The sequence below is a fragment of the Lotus japonicus genome, chromosome 2 (assembly GCF_012489685.1).
Source record: "Lotus japonicus ecotype B-129 chromosome 2, LjGifu_v1.2".
Lineage (NCBI taxonomy): Eukaryota > Viridiplantae > Streptophyta > Magnoliopsida > Fabales > Fabaceae > Lotus > Lotus japonicus.
Window position 1 is genome coordinate 52,016,330 of NC_080042.1, and position 21,576 is coordinate 52,037,905.

The 21,576-nt window shown below is 38.5% G+C and overlaps 1 protein-coding gene across 1 annotated transcript; it reads right to left on the bottom strand.

The window, feature by feature from the left end:
• Window positions 1-18,398: 18,398 nt before the first annotated feature.
• LOC130738275 (putative pentatricopeptide repeat-containing protein At1g12700, mitochondrial) lies at window positions 18,399-19,949 on the bottom strand. The gene is made up of 2 exons (XM_057590226.1): window positions 19,362-19,949; window positions 18,399-19,256 (listed from the first exon to the last, which is right to left on the bottom strand). Exons 1-2 carry the CDS (start codon window positions 19,899-19,901, stop codon window positions 18,399-18,401), a joined length of 1,398 nt encoding a protein of 465 aa, XP_057446209.1. The 5' UTR covers window positions 19,902-19,949.
• Between the last annotated feature and the right edge of the window lie 1,627 nt (window positions 19,950-21,576).

A 21,576-nucleotide genomic window follows, 5' to 3' on the forward strand; every position in this document is an offset into this window, starting at 1 on the left:
GTGACTTGAATTCAGAATGAGCAAAATAAACCATTCACATCAGGATAAGTCTAATTCTATTTCTCTAAACTCTGAGTGAATTCAGTTTATTGTTTAAGAATTGTTCATCAAAATACTTGGTTTTGTCATCATCAAAAAGGGGGAGATTGTAAGATCAAATTTTGATCTAGTAGTACAACTCTATGTTTTGATGATTACAAGTTAACCTTTTAGTATGAACAATTATGGTACTCTAACGTGTTTTCTGAGTGTGCTCTTAACAGGCTCTGACCTTGACACAATCTCACACAAATCAGAAGCACTCTGCTAAACGATTGACCCTAGCAACGCTTTCGCAATCTCTATGTTCAGTCTGAACAGTAGAAAAGCTTCAGAAGATCTGAAGTAAATCAAGCTCTGATAAGGACTCAGCTCACTTGAAGTTCTGATGATCCAGACGTTCTGACAACCCAGACATTCTGAAGGCTTAGAAGTTCTGATGGTGTAGAAGACTCTGAAGATCCAGTAGCTGAAGAGTGAAGACTCTGAAGTCCAGAAGCAACTGGCTCTGAAGACCAAGTACTGATCCTCTGAGTTGAGAATCAGAAGGTACAACGGTCAAAGGATCCATGCTTCCCTCTGACTATGATCAACAAGCTTCACAAGTTCCAACACGAAGCGCTCCTCTGTTCAGAAGTCAAACGAGGTTAAAGGTCAAGTCACTATCCAAAGTACAAAAGCAATTGTACTATCCTGACGACTTAACCTAACATTCTCAGCCATAGCAGAAGCTGGAAATTCCAGAACTGCCCTCCAACGGTAGCATTCCCATGCAACGTTCAAACCCTAATCCTTGGAGTATAAATAGAGGCTGAAGATTGAAAGATGCGGCTAGGAGAATTACACACGCGCAAGCTATATTCAAACCTTCTAAGCATTCTTTCTTCATTGAATTCATTGTGTTTACTACAAGCTTTTTAGAAGCAATCTTTAGTTACCTTTAGGAGATCAAGGTTGATCGGATCCTAGAGAAGACTAAGAGAGTGAATCTTAGTGTGAGCTAAGTCAGTGTATTGTTAGTCACTTGTAGGTTTCAAGTGCAGTTGTAACAACTATCTGATTAGTGGATTGCCTTCATTCTAAGAAGGAAGAAATCACCTTAACGGGTGGACTGGATTAGCTTGAGTGATTCATCAAGTGAACCAGGATAAAATCCTTGTGTGCTTTTCTATCTCTTATCTTAAGCACCTCTTGTGTCTCAAAAGATTTGTTAAAATCTTAAGGTGGAAGTTTTATTCTGAAAACGTTATTCAAACCCCCCCCCCCTTTCTACCGTTTTTCATACCTTCACGGCCCAGTGAAGATCCAAGCCTCGTTTGAATGTCTATATAAAGGAGCTTATAAACCCTAGCCATACGCGGATTCTGAGAGAAATATATTGATCTTAGGGTTTATTATTTGTGAGTCCTGTTGTGAGTATTGTAACAACTTAGTGCTTCCTGTGCTATTGTAAGTACTAAGTTGATGTGTTTAGTTGAGTGCTAGTCTCATCAAACTTGTTATTTCTTTTGACAAGTGTGATCACTGAGGGCAGTGATTGAGAGAAAGAGAGAAGGTGTTCTCATACTTAGGGGGAGACTTAAGTATTAAGCCACTGGTAGCAATAGGTAGAAAGGTTAGAACTGTGGTTGTTCTTGGTGAACCTTTTGTACGTGCTTGACTATTATAGTGGATTATCTTTCTCGGGCTGTAGCCCTCCAGACGTAGGTGATGTACACCGAACTGGGTTAACAACTCCTTGTGTTCGTTTGTTTATTTGTTTGTTTATTTTTGATACTCTGATTGTGTTTTGTTGTGTTACACATTGTTGCAACATTGTGTATCACTTCTGTCCTAGGTGAATACGAATTTCACATAGAATAGGTAATCCCAAAACAAGTCCCTAATCTACAACTTAACTTTCGTTCTGATTGTAGAAAAGCATAAAGAAAGCTTGCATTCAAGGATAAACTCATAAACACATCAATATAAATAGGAATTATAACTTAAACTTCATAAGGCTTACAAAAACCCAAAGCATAAAGAACTTAGCCAAACATGGATATGGAATGCATACAAGTAATGAAAAGGAACCAGAGTTACAAAGTCGGCCTAGAAACCTCACACAAGCACCAGAAGGTATCTCATTTTCTAAGTTATTGAAAATGACAAAAGTTACTAACATAAAACAAATAAAAGTTATTTATATCAAAAACTAACGAGGCTGGTCGCTCAAGCGCTAGATGTGGACGCTTAAGCGTCAACCCTTAAACCAAACCTCCTAGAGTATCTGCCATGAGGGCGCTCGAGCGCTAGTAGTGGGCGCTCTAGCACCAATTGCCAAAATTATGCCTCTGAAGCTACTGTAGGTCAGGGCGCTCGAGCGCTAATAGTGGGCGCTCGAGCTCCAATTGCACGCAACCGCTCTTCATTCCAGCCTTCTTCATTGGTCCCTTTAAGCCTCCAAGCCCTTGATTTTCCCTCTTCCATCAGTTTTCCTGAACTTACACCATCAAAGCACTTGGGAAAAATATCAAAATATCAAGCAACTTATTCACAAATAGGACCCAAACATGTGACAATTACTAAGAGACCCAAACTTTTACTAAAATGAGAAAAAGGTCCCTTAAGAACCACCAAATTACCCAAAATATGCAAATGCACAAATAATGGGAAAATTGCATGAAAAAGCATGAAACACTACATGAGACAAGGAAAAATGCTAGAAAGAAACAAAGAAAAGACCCGAAAAAAAGTAGGACTTGTTCTTACCTTGAACATTAAGATAGGGTATAGTACCTATAGTAGAGAGAGATTGCACTAAGAGAGAGAATCTAAAGAGAGAGAATAACCGCTCAAGAGAGAGAAAATAACTAAATCTCAAGTGTGTATTGATCAAATGAGCCAAAAGTCTCTTACAAATGGTAACCGCTCCCTATTTATAGTAGGGGAGCTGGGCCTAGTGTATTGTGACTGCCTCAGATGGGCCGGTTGGGCCTCGCGGGAGGAGGCCCAATTCCCAGCCTGGGCGACCGCCACTTGGCGAGTAACCCCTGGGCGTAGGCCCCCTAGGGGCTCGCCCAGTCCACAAGTCACCGAGCACGAAGCATGAGGGCTAAGTGTGTCTTGATCAAAAAATTACTAACTACGAATTCTATTGTGCAAAGGTATTAAAATCACCGACATGGCGCTCAAAGCAGTAAAATTTTACATGTCTATAAGTCAACGAGCGGCGGTCGTGGAGTGCTTGGTCGCCACGCTTGAAAGGCGATCGTGGTGAGTTTTGTCGCATAGTGCATTGACACGTTAGCGAAGCAGAAAGGTCAGTGTATCTTTGAAATCAAAACTGCCATCTTCGAAGCGTCACTTCACGTCATAAAGGCAGAATTTGAACCAACCACATGCCCGCACCACCTCCCAAGATTGCGACGTTTGCTTTCTTCTAGGTAACCGTACCCTCTCGTCATCATGAGGCACGACCCCCCCCATTACCCACACGCAATGAAACGGCAACTCAAACCCTACACGCGTCATGTGCCGTCATCAGTCCCTTGCCTATAAAGACCCTCATTCTCCACTACTTACCACTTTCGAAACCTCCACTTTTCTCATCCCTAATTTCCTCCAGAAGATCTCTGAGCAACCACCGCTCCAGCTCTGTTACCTTCCACCCCTTTGGTTATCCCTTGTTCACCTCCTTCCCTGGTGAATCTTCTACTCTATCTACCCCGTCTTGTTTTGACAACCCCCATTCCTTCCTATTTTCTTCAATGGCTTCCAAACGCCAAACCAGGAGCTCCTCTCGCTGGGACACCCCAACTTCTCCTCCGCGGTGGGCACCGACACCCAGGATGCCAATTTGGCCTTCCTCTCTTGGCAGGGTCCCCCTTGCTCCGTTGGAGATAACTGCCTTTCGGCTTAAAACCTTCACTACCCTTCCTCTTGCCGCCAAAACGGCCCCTCCTCCAGAGGCCATCGACCAGCCTTCCGAGTAAGAGAACCTCCATTCCGTTTCGGATCTCTCCTGGGAGATCGGGGGCTTTTGTCATGAGGTCTCTTTAGACAATATTTTTGTTTACAGTGGTTGTGCGAATGACAATCGCCCCTGGCAACATTGACCAACAGGCGACTACCGGAGTTTCCATTTCTTCTTCGTCTTTGACTACCTGTTTACCGAATTGGGGATAAGACTCCCCTTTTCTCCCTTTTACTGCTCTATTCTTCACGACATCAACATCGCCCCTTGTCAGCTGCACCCCAATGCATGGACGTTTATGAGGTGCTACGAAATCCTCTGTGATGCCATCCAATGCGAGCCATCGCCCACTCACTTTTTCTACTTATACGATGTAGACACCAAGTCCTTGCAGTCACGTGGCTGGATTTATCTGAAGGCCAGGCCGGGTCGTAAGCGACTCAACCCTTTTAAGTCCAACGCCAAGTCCAACTTCGCCCGGAGGTATTTCGAAATTGGGGTGACCCACTACTACCCCGAGGCCTTTACCCGGAGATACGGGTCCGCCCTCTTTCCTTTCTACTGGATAGAGGAGCCCAACAACATCGTTGACCCGCCGGAGGACTCTCTGATTGATCATGACAAGATAACCATCAACTTCTTCGCCAAAATTCCCATTCTCGACTGTAGCGGTGTTATTCATGCCGCCAAGAGGTCGCTGACTCCTCAGTACCTAGGTTGCTAACCCCTCGCCTTTGGATTTCTTACTTTTTGTATTCATTATTTGTTTTGACCCCTTTTGTCATACTTTCTTTCAGAGGACTTGAAGTTAACAAACGCTGAACTTTCGAGTGCCTTCGCCCGTAAGAGAGTCGTTCAATTCCCTCTCCGGTTCAACATTGTAGGCGGGAAAAAGAAGCCCAGACCAAAAAAGTGCCCTGTGCCAGATCTTGACAACAAGATTCCTCGCCCTCTGTCGAAAAAGAAGTCTCCGCTCACTACTGGCTAGTCCTCGGCAGGTACTAAGCCCCTTTCGTCGTCCGCGCCTGGGTCTGTTGTCACCGTCTCTGCCCCACAATGGGTCAAGATTCTTACCCAGGCCTCTCACCCTACAAAGAAAGGGAGAACCATTCTCTCCCAAGATGAGGTGAAAGTTTTGTCGGTCTCCCTTCTCCGACAAGCCGGTCCATCATCTCAAGAGAACCATCGGCCCCCGCCACCTCCTTGGAATGCAGACAATTCCCAACAAGCCTCTCACTCTGAAGGCGAGCAGGAAAATCATTCTCGCCTCCCTGTCCACCAAGACATTGTAGATCCCATCGCCTTCATTCTCTCGCAGGTTCGCCACGAGAAGTTGGAAGAAGAGGTACTGAGCAAGGGTTTGGACCACATGGCTGATGAAGCCATGGTGAGTATCCTCTATGCTGGAAGCATATTTGCCCATACGTTCAAAACGTAAAAATCTGCAGCCAAGGATGCTGGAGAGCTTCAACGAGATGTAACCCAACTCCGCGCTGCCCATTCCAAGCGTGAGGAGAGGTGCAAGGTGCTGGAGACCCAAGTGTCAGCCCAGAAGGTCGCCTTTGAAGAGAAGCTGACCAAGATGGGCCTAGAAGCCACCCATGCCAAAAAAAACTAGAGGCACAAAAACAAAAGGCATTGTTGGAGGTGGCAGCTAAGGAGGAGGTAATTTTTGCCAAAGACTTAGAGCTGGCGGCGAAGGACAAGGCGATCGCCGCCCTCAAGACCCAAATGGAGACCGCCCTGGCGGCGAAGGATGAGATCATCACTGCAACGAGGGCCCAGGCTAAAGTTGACGCTGAAAATCTTGAAAGCAGGTTGAAGGACGATGCCGCCCTCGCCGTTGCTGTGCAACGCGACTATGGATTCTTCCTCGCCAAGGCTCAAGTCCGCCATCTCTTCAGCGATCTTGACCTGCGTCCAATGGGCATGTTCAAGGCAATCACCCCCGACCGACTTGGTTGGTCCGGATGATCCTTCGGGGGTTGTTGATATCGACTTTCTGAACGCTGGGAACCAAGAAAATGTTAATAACAACGCTAACGTTTATATAGAGTTGAGAGTGATTAATCCATGAAATCATGGTTAGCTCTTAAACTTGTTGCACCACCAATGGAGCTCCATGCATGGAGATTAGTTTGCTAATTAGTGCTGATGGGATGGGCTACATGCATGGAGATTAGTTTGCTAACTAGGGCTCATGGTCAGACATAGGACTTAGCTACATAGGTTTCCTGGTTAAGGTTAATCATATTGATGAATAATAATCTAGCAATGAAGCATATTGTTTCGTCTTTCCGGCTTGGTCATACTTCGAAATGAGCTTTAATTATATCTTCAGAAAATAACGAGGGTGTCATTATCCTTAATTAATTTGACACAGTTCAAGGAAATGAGATTGTATTCATCTCTTGGACTTCTGAGTCAATTGATAAGAGTTTTTACAGGTCTCAGTCCACCGACTCGTCTCAAGTTATGTATCTATGAGACAATGTTTTCCATTATCATGAGAGTTAATCAAATTACACCTCAGAACATTGGGGATTCATATTTAGTCGTCATGGCTAAGTCTCTAGAACTTGTTATCATTATTGTTTCCCTCCTGGTCACATTCAATTTCATTGTTCATGAACCAATATATATATATATATATAGGGGATGTATCTTATGAGAAAGGTAATCTTAAGTGAGAAAATGAGAATAAATCACGACCGTTAGATCTAACAATCAACGGTTAAGATTAAAAGAATTTAATGGTCATGTGATTGTCACATGATCACTTAAAAAAGTCACATGACTTAATGATTTAATCTTAACCGTTGATGGTTAGATCTAGCGGTCGTGATTTATTCTCATTTTCTCACATAAGATTACCTTTCTCATAAGATACATCCTCTATATATATATATATATATATATCACATCACATATTGTAAATAGATATTTTTACAATACTAATACTGAGGTAACAAGCATAAGGTAGTTACCCGATCGGTGAGAGTGCGAGATGTGTGTAAGAAGTGGATGAATTAAATAAATAAAATAATATTTTTGATTCACTTAAAATGGATTTATAATTCACGTCATAAATTCTTTACAACTGGTGACCCGAGGGTTCATTGGGGTTTTTGTCAGTCTTTCTTGTGTTTCTTGCGTCTCAAGTAGAATTTTTAGTCTTTTTAGAGCATGTTATGCATTTGCACTCTCTTTTGTGTTTTTATTGATTTTTTTATGATTTTTAGTCTTATTTCCTTCTTTATTTTTATCTTGGTCAATTGTGATGTGTGCTTGAGTGTTGATCTTTTAAGGTTTTACGTCAAGCGTGGATGTTAATTAAGTTGCTTTGAAAGCTATAAGGAATGGAGGATTGACTCAAGAATGCTGATGGATGATAAAAAAGGATGAAGATGTTCTAAATAAAGGAAGGAGCAAAATAAAGGACTGCTACAAAAAGACTCAGCGCATATGCGCTAGGATTGTTGCGCAGCTTCTCCAGCCCACTAGAATCCAACATATATGCTCTCGCTGGAGAGCGCTAATGCACCAACATACTGTAGCCCAGCGTACATGCGCTGGTTAGTCATTACAGCTGAGGTGCGAGCTTTTATTTTCACGTTTATTTCTAGGTTTTTTGATACTTTTTACTTATGCTTTCAATTGAGAGGGGTTGCAGTTTTGGAGACCTTTAAGGAGATTCAAGAGAACCTTTCTAGAACCATAGGATTTATTATTTCTCTTGTATTTTCCATATATATATAAATATATATAGATTAAGTTTCAGTTCATAAATTCCTTTTCTATTTTGTTTGTATCTATTTGCACATAGGATTTTTCGCTAGTTTCTATTCAATTGAGAAATTGGTAGATTTTAGGGATTTAGGGAGGAATAAGAAGGGTATTTGCACCTTATGGATAAGGGTAACGAATTGTCTGTGTTAGCTTGAAACTGAATGAATCTTTAGTTAATTAGGATTAGGTATTAAGGAATTAGCTATCACTATTTTTTATTTCAAAAACATAATTATATTAATAGAAAAATGACAAAGAAATACATTCTTCCTCATAGGAATCGAAAGCTAGCAGCTCTAGAGGGAAAAACCTCAAAACAAAAACCAACCAATAAAAGCACCAGGAAAGAACCAAAAACCTCCCCAAAGACAAAGAAAAAACCAAAAGCACGAACCAGCAGCCCTCAAAGCCCCTAAAACCCAAAACCCCTAAAAACCAAAACAACACCAAAACCCCCCTAAGCTACCCTAAGGAATCCTGCGAGCATTGATTTGAGTTGCAATCTAGAACTGGGCGTCATCATCTGAGAAGTCATATACCGTGCTCGATGTCTTGTGGAATGGTGGGTTGGGCGAGCCCCTAGGGGGCCTACACCTAGGGGTTACCAGCCAAGCGGTGGTCGCCCAGCCTGGTAATTGGGTCGTCCTTAGCAAGGCCCAACCGGCCCAACAAGGGTAGTTACACTCACAAGGCCCAACTCCCACACTATAAATAGGGAGCGGTTACCATTTGTAGGGGACTCTTGGCTCATTTGATCAATACACACTTGTGATTCAGTTAATTTTTTCTCTTGAGCGGTGTTCCGGTCTAGAACTTCCGGTCAGGGCTAAGCAATTAGAAGACAATAGCAAAATATGACAAAGTATCAAATGAGTAAAAAAGTGTTGGATCCCCTGCCGCTTGGGCAGTGTCCTCTTTATATATCATAAGGTTTAGACCCGTTCATGTCATGGGTCGCCTGGCCCAATAGTACAAAGTTGGTAAGCCCACGAAATTACAAAGATCGTAAGCCCAATACCAGTACACAATCCCACAAGACACCTAATCTTAATAGGGGTTAAGATGTAGCGTGTCTTATAACATAGCCCACAATACAACTCATTCACCCTATAAGGTACAAAAGTAACAATGCTAAATCTAGACAAACTCATTAGCTTCAACACAGTGACTCCATAACTGTTACAATGAACTCTTGTAACAAGTAAAAAATAACTCATAACAAGTAAAGAAAGCTTCGCCCATGGCATCATTGTCACGCCCTTGTCAATTGCCGAAGTTACTTTGTTTGCTTTCTTTTCCAAGACTCTGACCAGAATCTTTACCTGTCGTTACAATGCCATGTCCCTGTCATAATTACAAATAGGATACGCAAATATTTTGAAACTTGAATCTATCCACTCTAACACGTGATGGAACAAAGCTTGATAATTCAGCATTTAAAACCCACTAACTTACTTTTTGCCAAACGACACCTATGAAACGGTAATTATTAGACCTAACCCCTTAAAACACATGACCGCTTACTCCCAAGAGACGTTTCAATGGTAAATTTCACCGGTTCACCAAAGGACACGTTTCTTCACCTAAAGCCTCAAAACATATGTGAACCGACGCGACTGTTCCTAGTTATGACTATAAAAACACCACCTATCCTCTTTTCTTACCATTTTCAACTCTCAAGTAATTTTCTTTAAAACTTTAAAGAGCGTTCACTGTCCAATTCTAAGAGCCTGAAGAGCTTTTGGGATTTTTACAAGAAGTGTCTCACATCTTCTTCAAAGCTTTGCAATCTTTACTCCTGGTAATTCCTCTTCCCCTTCAAATGTTTACTTATTACTTCTATTCTTCACACCCCATCTACTCATGCTTCTTCCCTTAAACTTGAAATCACATCAAAGCTTTTCTGCAACTTTTCTGCAATCAACCCATTTTGCCCAAAATTTAAAACCTACCTGCCGAACATACCTCACTGTGCGTGCCATAAACAAATTATTCGTAGAAATTTCCACCTTGATGACCCCCATTTCCTCTTAATTTCAGGAAGTTTTCCTCTCAAAATGGTTGCGAAAAATCCTCGTAAAGCACCTAGGAATCGTAAGAATGCGACAGTTTTCGACCCGATAATTTTTCTGAGAGTTTCCCTGGCCTAGATATCGCCTAAGAATACTTAGGAATTGATTTAGATCGAAGAAAAAGTTCGAAAACCCTATTTTTGAAAGTGGCCGAAACCTATTTGTTAGGGTACCGTGTCCAAAAATAATTTTTGGGTCTCTATGACCTGAGCCATTGCGTAGCTCTTTCAATTTTCGAAATTTTGGCTCCGGTTTCGTGTCATTCCGAGTTCTGTAGCTCGAGTTATGCTCGTTTTAGCGAACGAAGTCTCCGCTGTCAATTTGTGCTTAAATAGGAACTCTGAAGCTTTAAAAGCTTTCTTTACGATTTCGATTAGTGTTATTAGATAGTGTTGTTTCTAGTGAGGCTTGTGTTGATGATTGTGTTTCCTTGTTCTAGGTTCACAACTTCCATGCACAACTTCTACTCACGAAGGTAAGGGTAACTCAGTTTTAGCGTGTCTTTGAGTCTTGCCTTCTTTTATCGCACTGCCTGCGTTTGAGATGAAGATGTTTATATTGATTGGCATTGGATTATGATTATTATGCTTGCAATGTTGTATGCTTGCTTATATTGACTGTTTCTGAGGCTTGTGCCAAATGTTTTCTGAAGGCTTCGGCCGAGTAAACTTATTGAGACGTGTGTCTCCGTTTTCTGAGAGGCTTCGGCCATTTACTGGTTTCTGTCATTGAACTGAGTTGGTATGCAATTGAGTTGATTTATGTTTGTTGATAATAGGAATAACATGTGGTTACTCTGAATTGATCATTTGCTGGGCATTGTTGTTGACTGACTTGGCATATAGGCTTTGGTCCTTAAGTGGCAATGAGGTAGGTGTGGTCCCGCGTGATTGTCCCGTCTTTCGGGGCGTTATCAAGTGGTAGTGGAGTGGATATTTTCACATGACTATCCCGTCCTTCGAGGCGTTACTTAGTGACAGTGGAGTGGATATTTTCACAGGACTGTCCCGTCTTGCGAGACATTATCAAGTGGCAGTGGAGTGGATGTTTTCACATGACTGTCCCGTCTTGCGAGACGTTATCAAGTGGCAGTGGAGTGGATGTTTTCACATGACTATCCCGTCCTTCGAGGCGTTATCAAGTGGTAGTGGAGTGAATATTTTCACATGACTATCCCGTCTTTTGAGGCGTTACTTAGTGACAGTAGAGTGGATATTTTCACAGGACTGTCCCGTCTTGCGAGACGTTATTGTTTGATTGATATTGTTGAGGATTATTGATAGCTGATTTGTGTTTATATTGTTGAGGATTATTGATATCTGATGTGCCGTTATATTGTTGAGGATCATTGATATCTGATTAGTTGTTATATTGTTGAGGATTGATGATATCTGATTTGATGTTATGTTGTTGAAGTTATTGTTATCTGAATTAACCTATGCTGTTAAGTTATTGATTTCTGAGTTAGGTTATGTTGTAAGGTTTTGTTGGTATCTGTTTTAAAACCATATCGTTGATTTTGCTGATATGCTGATAGGTTTAATTCTGTTAAATATATGATTCGATTTCATGATCGTTAGGATGAGTTGTCATCTAACCTGAATTAAATTGGTAGCTTACTTACCATGGCATGTATTACATTTGAATAACATGTTTTTCTCTTTATTATGTGGTAATTGCATGGAGTTAACCCTTTCTGTTTGTTATTTGTTGTCTGGGCGCTTAACGCTATTAGGCGATGGAGAGCCTTCCGCTGAAGCTTAGCTGTTCGAGTTGGAGACCGTGACTGAGGGCGGTTGAGTAAAGGTGGATGAAACAGTTGCTTCTCCCTTTTTGGGGGACTATGTCTGAGTTTCTTCCTCCATCTGAAAACTCTGTTGTTTAAACCTTATTTTCGCCACTTGTCTAAGTGAGCGTACTAATTTTGGAACCCCGTTTATGGTGTCGTGAACTACTCTATGTTATGTATACTATTATGTCGGGAAACAGGTTATTTAAATAAAGTTATGTAACGTTTCCAACCCTATGGTATTTAGTCTTTTCATTTTCAAAAAAAATACCCTTGGATTTTAGGGATTGCAGAATAGTCCTTAGACTTTGTTAGGTTACTAATGTGACTCCTCAATTGAGAAATTGGGGCGTTACAGTGGTGGCGCAACCAGATGTGCTGCGGTTCGAAACAATCATCTGTTGTTTCCACTGCCAAAATCAACACTACATGATGTGTTTAATCTCGATCCAATCTTGATCATCTTCCTTCCTTCATTACATGAACACCGTGAAAAGGCAATTATCCAAGATGTGTTTGCGATGGTGTTTGTTAGAGGTTTGTATTTTGTGATGAAGTAGACAGAATATTAGGCTCATATTCAGATGGGTGTTTGTTTCAAGATTAAGGGCCCGTTTGATGGTCAGGACAGGATAGGATAGGACAGGATAATAATCATATCATGTTGTTATCTGTTGTTTATTGCGTTAGCATGATAGGATAACACTATCTTGTCTCCTATCCTATCCTGTCAATCATGTGTAAAAGTTATCCTGAAGGGGGAGCTAGGATAGAACAAGATAGGATATCAGTTATATTTTTTCTTTCAGTATCCTAACTCCAAATTAATTTATTTTAATATTATATAATTTATAATTTATAATAATATTAATTATTAAATATAAAAATATTAATTTAACTAAAATAAATAAAATTATGAATCATAAATAGTAAAATAGACTACTCACTTATAAATATCGATTTATTAATAATAATAGACTAATTTAATATTTTCATCTCCTATTATTTAAAAATTATTTATCTACTTATATAATAATTTAAATATAAATTATTTTTGAAATAATACTATATTTAATTTAGTTAATTTTTATTGTTTATCACGTGTCACAACTAAGTAAAAACCATTGATTACAAATATTGATTTTTTAATAATAATAGATTAATTTTCTATTTTCATCTCCTATTATTTAAAAATACTTATCTACTTATATAATAATTTATAATTTAAATATAAAGTAATTTTGGAATAATAATATTCTTAATTTAGTTAACTTGTATTAATTGTGAATTATCGCGTGTCACAACTAAGTGTAAACCAATTGGTTAACTACATAATTTTATGTAAAATATAGGCTATCTTCAAAACAATTAAATAGGTTATAGTTAATAAAATTTAAATTAATTTTTTTATTTCAAAATATAGACTCATTCATGTAAATGTAAAGAAATTAAATTTAATAGAATGATCAATTTTAAATGTATTTTTTATTCAAATATAAATTTGATACATTTTTCTTATCATATCATGTCCTTATCATGTGCACCTCAAACACAGGATATAATAAAAGTTTATCCTGCTCTTATCCTATCATGTTGCTATCCTGTTCACATATCATATCCTATCATATCCTATCTTGACCACCAAACGGGCCCTAAATTTCTTACAATTGTGGTGGTGGCGGCACAGTGGTAGCTAGGTGTGGTTTTGTGTGCGAAAATTGGGGGATAGGAAGGGGAAGAAGTGGATGGGTTTATGGGTGGTGTTGTTGTTGTTGGGTTTTCAGTGGTGGTGGTGGTGTTAGGTTCTAGGGAAAGGATGAAGAAGGGGAAGAGAAGGAAGGGGGTGGTGATTGATGGGTGTTCCGGGATGAACATAGGGAGCCAACTAGGTCAGGCCCTAACGGAGGTAGGAAACCCTTAAGACCTAGAATCTCTAGTGTATAGATGAACATGTGGATTACAAGAGGTCTCTCTCACTTTTTTTTGTCAAATCTCTCCCTTTTATAGGAATGGGACATGGAATTGGGCCATCGTGGTTAAAATGCTATTGGAAGGACTGTCCATATGAATCCTCTCTTTTCCTATCAAATTTCACCAGCATAAAAATAGGGAGACCAATTAATCCTCCAAGGGTAGTTGTATAGCAACCTCCTTCTTACGGTTTGCTCAAGTTTAATGTTGACGGAGTCTCAGAGGGAAATCCAGAACCAAGCGGGATAGGAGGGTTGATATGTAACCATGCTAATGGAATTCTGGGCTATTTTTCAAAGAATGCAGGGAACAGTCTTTGCTGCTGAGGTAAAAGCAATTCTCCACACCCTTCTCTTCTGTCAACAATTCGTGCTTAGCAATGTCCTCATCGATAGCGATTCAACGATGACACTAGGGTGGGCTCTCGTCTCCGAAGGATAGCTCAAGTGGTAAAGAGTTAGGGACATAAGGGTTGGGTGAGATAAAGGGAGAAAGGTCCAGGGTTCGAACCCTGAGGATGACTAATTTACTAACATTACTAACAACTAACATTTGTCTATCAAAAAAAAAAACTAGGTGGGCTCTCTCTCCAGATAGACGTCCTCTTGCTCTTCTAAATGAGTAAAACCATATTGATTTTCTAGCCAAACAAGTTAACTGTGTGGGATTCCAAGTTCCAACATGTTTTTCGAGAAGCAAATGTGAGGGCCGACAAGCTAGCAAAAGAATTGACACTCTTTGGGTTTGCTTGGACAGTGCAACACCTTAATGCCTCTACTGTTTTCTCCTTTTCTGTCATTTGAACTCATCGTTGCATCGTGCTGTTTCAGAGGCGGAAACCTTTGCTGTATCTTTCTCCTGTTTTTCCTTTCAATCCTAAGCTCCTAATTTCTACCGTTGCTCTTAGCCTTTATCTTTTCAATTGTTGGTTTGTTTTCTCTTTTTTTTTAGGCCCTTTCTGTTATTTTTCTGTTTTTGCTACTCTCAGCTTGTATCTGAAGCTTTGTATTTTGGTTTATCTGGTTCATCATTAATATGAGTTTGGTTTTTCTAAGAAAAGATATATGGATGACCTGAGGACCTATAAATGTAAGTAAAAATTAGTTTTGTGCAAGGCCCATGATAAAGTTTGGGTTAAATAACCCATCATCCAATATTGTTCAAACAATATTATATGCTTAATAATACATTAAACAGGAAGGGGTACTTAAAGTCATGGTATGTCTAACAAGCATAAAAAACAGAATAAAATATAATGAAGTTGTTCTGTTCAATAATTACCAACCACACGATACACAAACAGTTATTGTTTTATTCCATTATGTTTTGTTTTGTTATCTTTTGTTACCAAACCAGCTTTGTTCCCACATACTCCACATGAGTCTTCAATTTCCTAATTTCTTCCCTTTTGATATGTAAAATCATATGCCTTCCGCTGCCCTCTATCATGTAGATTTGATGCTTCATTTTGTGTGGAATCCATATATTCTTGCATTGTCATGGGTGATTAGATGGCTAGAACCAAGCTGTCATAAGAAGTTTACCATCAGAATTGTGTAATATATATGGTTCAGTTTTGTAAATTAAGTGGTAAAATTAAATCAATTCCAAGGTATCCAAAACCACCCTACAGGAAACAATGTCAAAATATGTGAATGGCCAAAAGTTACAAATAAACCCTTTTTCCACTTGATTTTTGGATTTGTCATTGAATTGAAGTATATTATGGTTAGCTCTACTGAAATCTTTAGCCTATGCTTACTAATCAATGAACTTGGGAAAAACACAACATCAACGAAAAAGCACTAGTGAGTGGAGGTAAATATCTAAATGCTAAATAGAAGTAACTTCATCTTATCTCTGAACCACCTATCAATTGAGCAAGATTGAGTCGTAAACAAACCTGCAAACAAATTATTTTCATAGTACTTCTTTTATATCTTATAATCTTATAGATCAGCTAAATAATAATGATATAAAATACATCTTAAGAAATACTCAAATTCTTAGAATTATTCTCACGGAATGCTTGCACAATATTTCATGTTATAGGCTACTTCTTTCAGGGTGATACTTTGAAACATCAGATTGAAAAACTAGTACCCATTCCAATAATAAAGCTGCAGAAAGACACATTTATAATAATAGGAAGAAAAAGGCCTACAATGGAAATTCACACTTACTTGACAATTAAAATATGAAGTGCTTGCAACAGCTGCAAGCCAGGCTCTGTCTTAAATATTAAAAGCAGAAAAACTCCCAAAGGTTTTTGCAAGCCAATAGCACTATCAATAGAAACTTGTAACAGTGGTTGCATTAGAAGAGAGCAAGTCCCTTTAGGCCAGATCCTGAAAAATTCATCAAACTTTCAACTTATTTGAACAGAAGAACAAAACCCAACAATGTTCACAGTGAAGTGCAAGTCATGCCAGAAAGGAGTAGATTTAGTTAATAAAATATGACCTTTGTTGCAAATATTAATTGCAACCTTATCACAGGAGGGAAGGAACAATATAATTGAGAAATCTTCTTTAGACTCAGTTCGGTCAGCTAATATATTCTCCAACCAACCAGAGGCATAGAGAAATTCTTATACAACCTTGTGACCAGTTGCTGCCATGTGACTACTACTAGGAGGTCATAAGTTCAAGTTGTGGACTGATCCTCTCGCAAATGCAAGGTAAGGAAACCAATAATAGACCCTTTTTTCAACACGCAAGGGTTCAATGCACAACATGATCATAATTAAGTTTCAACCATTGATCAAATATCTTTTAGGAAAAGCAACACTTCATGAAACAAAATGTTAGTTCCAAACTCAGTGCTTGTGATCCAGTCTTGAGTGAAAACTTGTTCAACCACGTATTTTAGTCTGAAATAATGAAATCTGACTAAAATATGAAGACGTTTTTCAAGCTTCTAGCATATTTAACAAGACAGAACTACTTTAATAATTAAGTTTCCAATGATTATTACCTGCATCTGGAGGAAAATATAGAGTATCTCTCACATAATAGAGACCACCATTTTCAACTTCATTCTCAAACCAACCAAGAAGAATTTCTTTTGGTGAATCATCTATTATGTTCCAGTTCAAGTATCCCCTTGCACATATATCTCATTGACTAAAAATTAGCTTTATTAATGGAAATTGGAAATCACTCCAGAGTACGGGGTAAATGAAGAAAAGCAAAAGAATAAGAAAAAAAAAACGGGATTGAGAGAATGAATTGTAATACTGAATCAAACAGAGTTCAATATTTATATGATAAACTTCATATTTAAGCTCCATATATATACAAACATGTATAATCTAACCAAATCATAACTGCCTCTACCAGGTCAGTAGGATGAGAGTAGTGCATATACTCCAGCACAATTCACATGCATTTTACACTTCGATTACTAGAAAATTTTATTTACTGAACTAGTAGTTTCAAATTTACATCATAGACAAAGAGAGTCTAATGTGGTACTTACAGGTGACCTATAAATGAAGGAGGCCCCAGCACCAATCAATCAACCAAACATGGGTTTCTTTTAGTTAACAATGACTGAGGACCAACACCATATATGAAAAACTTCATATTTAAGCTCCATATATACAAACAAAAATGGTTCTATTCTATGATAGAGAGCAGTTGAATTAATTACCAAAGCATGAGGCAAGCATGAAGCGAACATAAGATATCTATCTTTATAGCAGAGCTTCTGAAATTCAAAACAATACATTATACAAGAAACAGAGCACATAAATATTGTAATAGTAATCATTGGATTAGTTACCAATGGCTAGAGATTTAAGAGCATTTCTCGGTAAGACCCTTCTTTTTTTAGAACGAATGCTGTCAATCCATGCAATAATAAGCCGGCCGGGCCCTCCAAATCAAGAACTTAAATTTACTTGCTAATTAGCATAAGTATAGTGGAAGCATCAAGCAAGGAAGCTTCAGCCATTGATTCTGATATACTGTTATGGAGCTTAGTAAAAAAATAGCAAGTTTAAAACAGGTAAAAAAATAACAGGGACAAAAAGCACAATGCTAGAAATTATGATTCAGATACCGTCCGATATCAGGTTTGGTCTTAAAGAAAACCTGATATCGGACGTATTTTATGGATATAATAAATTAATTAGAACCTCACCCTAAGTTAATTTTACCATTGAGTTGTGTGATTTGAATGAACAATCTATATGCACCATATGAGAGCTGAGCTGGTATAGCCGCATCAGGATTTACATCAGATGATGGCAGCACTTTTTTCATCAGACAACAGTCGACACTATTACTAAAACAATAAACTTCATGTTTACTTTTCTGTTCCCATTCTATAAAATATATACAAGAAATATACTGCAAAAGAAATATCAAGTTCTAACTTCTAATATCCAATTTGGGGAATAAAATCAACTTAATCATGTCTGGTTTCAAATAATGATGCTTCTTTAAGCTTTGTAGATGAAGCACATTGACAGTACATTGAGAAAAAACAACGATGGTTATCTGTGCGTCTATATAGGCATCCTCCTTACATTGAATTTGGGATTGATTGGTTCTATTGAATATAAGGCCTCCTAGTCACACTAAAACAACTCCAACCGCTGCAACGAAGCTTCTCTTACCAAAAGGATAGTTATGTCAATACTCATAATGAACAAATCAATCATTGTTATTGTTACAATATCAAATATCAAAATGAACCTAACAAGTAAGAACACATGACTTTTAGCTATGGAGAAAGTGAGCCCATTGTGTAGTCCATCATCCTTTTCCGTGTGTATCTAAATTTTTTCCAGTAGACCTCTAGCAATGATTTCACGAAGAAGTTTCTCAGCCTTGTCATTCTCACCTTTTTCAAAGAGTGAATGAATAATTGTTTCAAAAGTTATAGCATTTGGAATACATCCCTCATTTTCCATTTTTGACAGTAAGGCCAACGCTTCATCAAACAAGCCTTCTTTACAAAGCCCATTGATCATAACAGTATAAGTATGGACATTTATATGATAGCCTTTAGTCACAAGAACCTGAAAAATCTCTTGCGCATTCCTAAGTCTTCCAGCTTTGCATAGTCCATCCAGAAGTATAGTGTATGTGCACATATCTGGCTGAATACCCTTGTCTATAATTTTATTGATTAAAGCAATTCCCTTATCAACATGGTGGCTTTTGCATAAAGCATCCAAGAAAGAATTGTAAGTGATTACATCAGGTGGTGTACCTCTAGCATGCATCTCATCAAGGAGCTCCCAAGCATGAGAGATTCTCCCTGATTTGCATAAACCATCAATAAGAGAACTGTAGGTAACTGTATCAGGAACAACCTTTTTGTAATCCATTTCTGCAAGGAGATTCAAGGCTTCATCCACCATTTTAATCTTACATAATCCATTAATCATAATAGAGTAGCTCTGAACATTAGGAGTCACTCCCCTCCGAGCCATAGCATTGAATACATCTTGGGCTTTATTCACTTCATTAACCAGGCAATACCCATCCATCAAGGAATTATAAGTAACAACATCAGGTTTCACACCTTGTTTCAACATCACAGCTAACACATTTTTAGCTTCTTTCACCTTCCCTTCCTTACATAGAGCATCGACCAATGTATTATAAGTATAAACATCTGAGTCGATGTTTTTTGTTGTCATTTCATCTAACAAACCAACTGCTTGCTTCACTTGACCAACAATGCAAAAGCCATATATTAAAGCATTGTAAGTGAAAACATCAGGAGGAATTCTCTTTGCAAGCATTTCGGAATATAAATTGCAAGCATCACTTACAAGTTTATCTTTACACAGGCTATCGATGATGGTGTTGTACATTACCACATCAGGTTTAATCCCTCGCCCTTCAATCCGCCTAAGCAACTCCAAAGCAGCTCTTGTTTCCCTAATTTTACATAGCCCATTGATCAAGGTCGCGTAACTGACTTGATTCAACAGAAATCCCTTTGCCAGCACGTCATCATGAAATTGCAGTGCTTTGGGGACCTTGCCATGAAGACAGAGACCTTTGATGAGAGTATTCAAAGTGATGGTATCAGGCTGATAACCTCTCTTGAGAATGTTGGCCAGTACAGAAAAGGCTGAAGTAATTTGACCTAGGTAGCAGTAGCAATTGATGAGGATGTTGAGAGTAACAATGTCTGGCATAATTCCAGTGAACTCCATTTGGTGAGAAAGTGAAATGGCGGTGGAGTAATGCTTCGTCTTAACAAGTGAAGTTAAAACCTTGTTGAATTCGAAGATGGGTGGGGTAGAAGGCATTTGAAGCATGCGATTGAAGTGTGAGATGGCATCACCAGGATTGTGAAAGGAAGAATGAAAGCGAGAGTGAGAGTGAAAGGAACGAAGGAAAGTGGGGTTGGAAAGAAAGGGAAACCTCCTAAACCTTAAACAAGCCATTGTTGTACCACTGGAAGAAAGGAAGTAGCGGCGGAAATGGAGTTCGGATGTGTTGTTCGCAGACTTAGAACAACGCTACTCTTCCGTTTTATGACCATTTGATTTATGAGTAGTTGAACCACTTGAATGAATAAATTTAGATTTTGATTATGGGATAAACTTTATTATTTTCTAAACATTTTTCTACAAGATTCAGCTTCTTTATTACTTCCACGTTAAAAAAAAAAGCTTCTTTATTACTTTAAAAAAGGCCTCTTTATTTTGGTGCCTCTATTGCTTTACGAATTTTATTTTATTTTATAATTTGGAGGGTCAGAGACCCTAAAAAACAACTAAGACAATCTAAGGGAAGATTTCCTAATTACATCATCTTGCAACAGACTAATAAGGAATTGCCGAACAGTTTGATCATTAAAAGTCACCTTTGTTACTCTATGACCAAGTCTAGAAATAGCATTTGCACTATCATTTGCTTCCCTATAAATCAGGTTGAATAAGCCTGGCCAATCTAGGAAAGTCAGTTCAAAAATCTCACTAATTAAATGAGCATTCGGGTGGGCGGAGGGACATCTGTTAGTGATTAACTCAAAAGCCTCGGAATCTAGTTCGACTTCTACTCAGTTGAGATTGAGATCCTTGGCCAGCTTTAAGCCTTTGATAACTCCCCCAATTTCTGCAGTGAGGGGGTTTCCCTCACAAAGTATGCTTGCAAATCCCTTAATCACTTTACCTTCATGGTTTCGAATCAATCCACCACAAGCTGAGAACTGAGAACTGGTTTCGAATCAGTTTCCCTTTATGAAAATCTTTTAGTTCGATGAGTGAGAACTGAGAAATGATGCAAAGAATGAAAAGTATTACATGTGATATATGAGTTATGTTTGTCCCGTTGGTAAATTAATTAGATGAAAACTTAAAAGCTACATAAATGATAAAAATGTTTGGTAAAAGTAGCGATTGCACAAATTTGAAAAATTGACATCAATGAACATACTTGTGCAATTCTTTTTATATTTAACATTTACTTTTTTTTTACACATCAATACATATATGATATTAATACTAAAATAATTATCACTTCAAATATTTTAAATTAGTTCAAATTATTTATCATCTCAAAAATATAATAATCTTTTTATTTTTTGTATTCATATTTTTATTATTTTAAGCTTATATTTTAATTTATTGAATTAAGAAGAAGGATCTTGAGAGTTTAACTTCCATGGATCTAGAGTCATCTGATTTATCCGATGCTACACCTGTGGAATATAATGTTGATTGTGTGATATCGAGAGCGACAAATGTATGGAAATTAGGCAAACATTGCGGCCTTGTCTTCCCTGACACGGATGAAAAGGCAATTGGGGCATGTGTGAAACATCTTAAATCTTCTAAGTCGGAGAGATATGGAGATGGTTAAGGCTCTTTTGAGATTGTTGGTCGAGGTGTGTGATGTTTCATTTTCCTAGTCTTGGGAGATGTCTTCGTAGTAGGTTTTTGGTCGCATCATGGCTTATGTCGTAGCATTTTCTCTTATGTTTTTCAT

Excerpts from the sequence above, each read along its gene's own strand:
- LOC130738275 (XM_057590226.1), bottom strand. The coding sequence starts at position 19,901 with ATGCTTCAAATGCCTTCTACCCCACCCATCTTCGAATTCAACAAGGTT. Across the intron at positions 19,257-19,361 it reads CCGAAATGCTTGCAAAGAGA|ATCGACTCAGATGTTTATAC; the intron begins ATTCCTCCTGAT and ends ACAACAAAAAAC.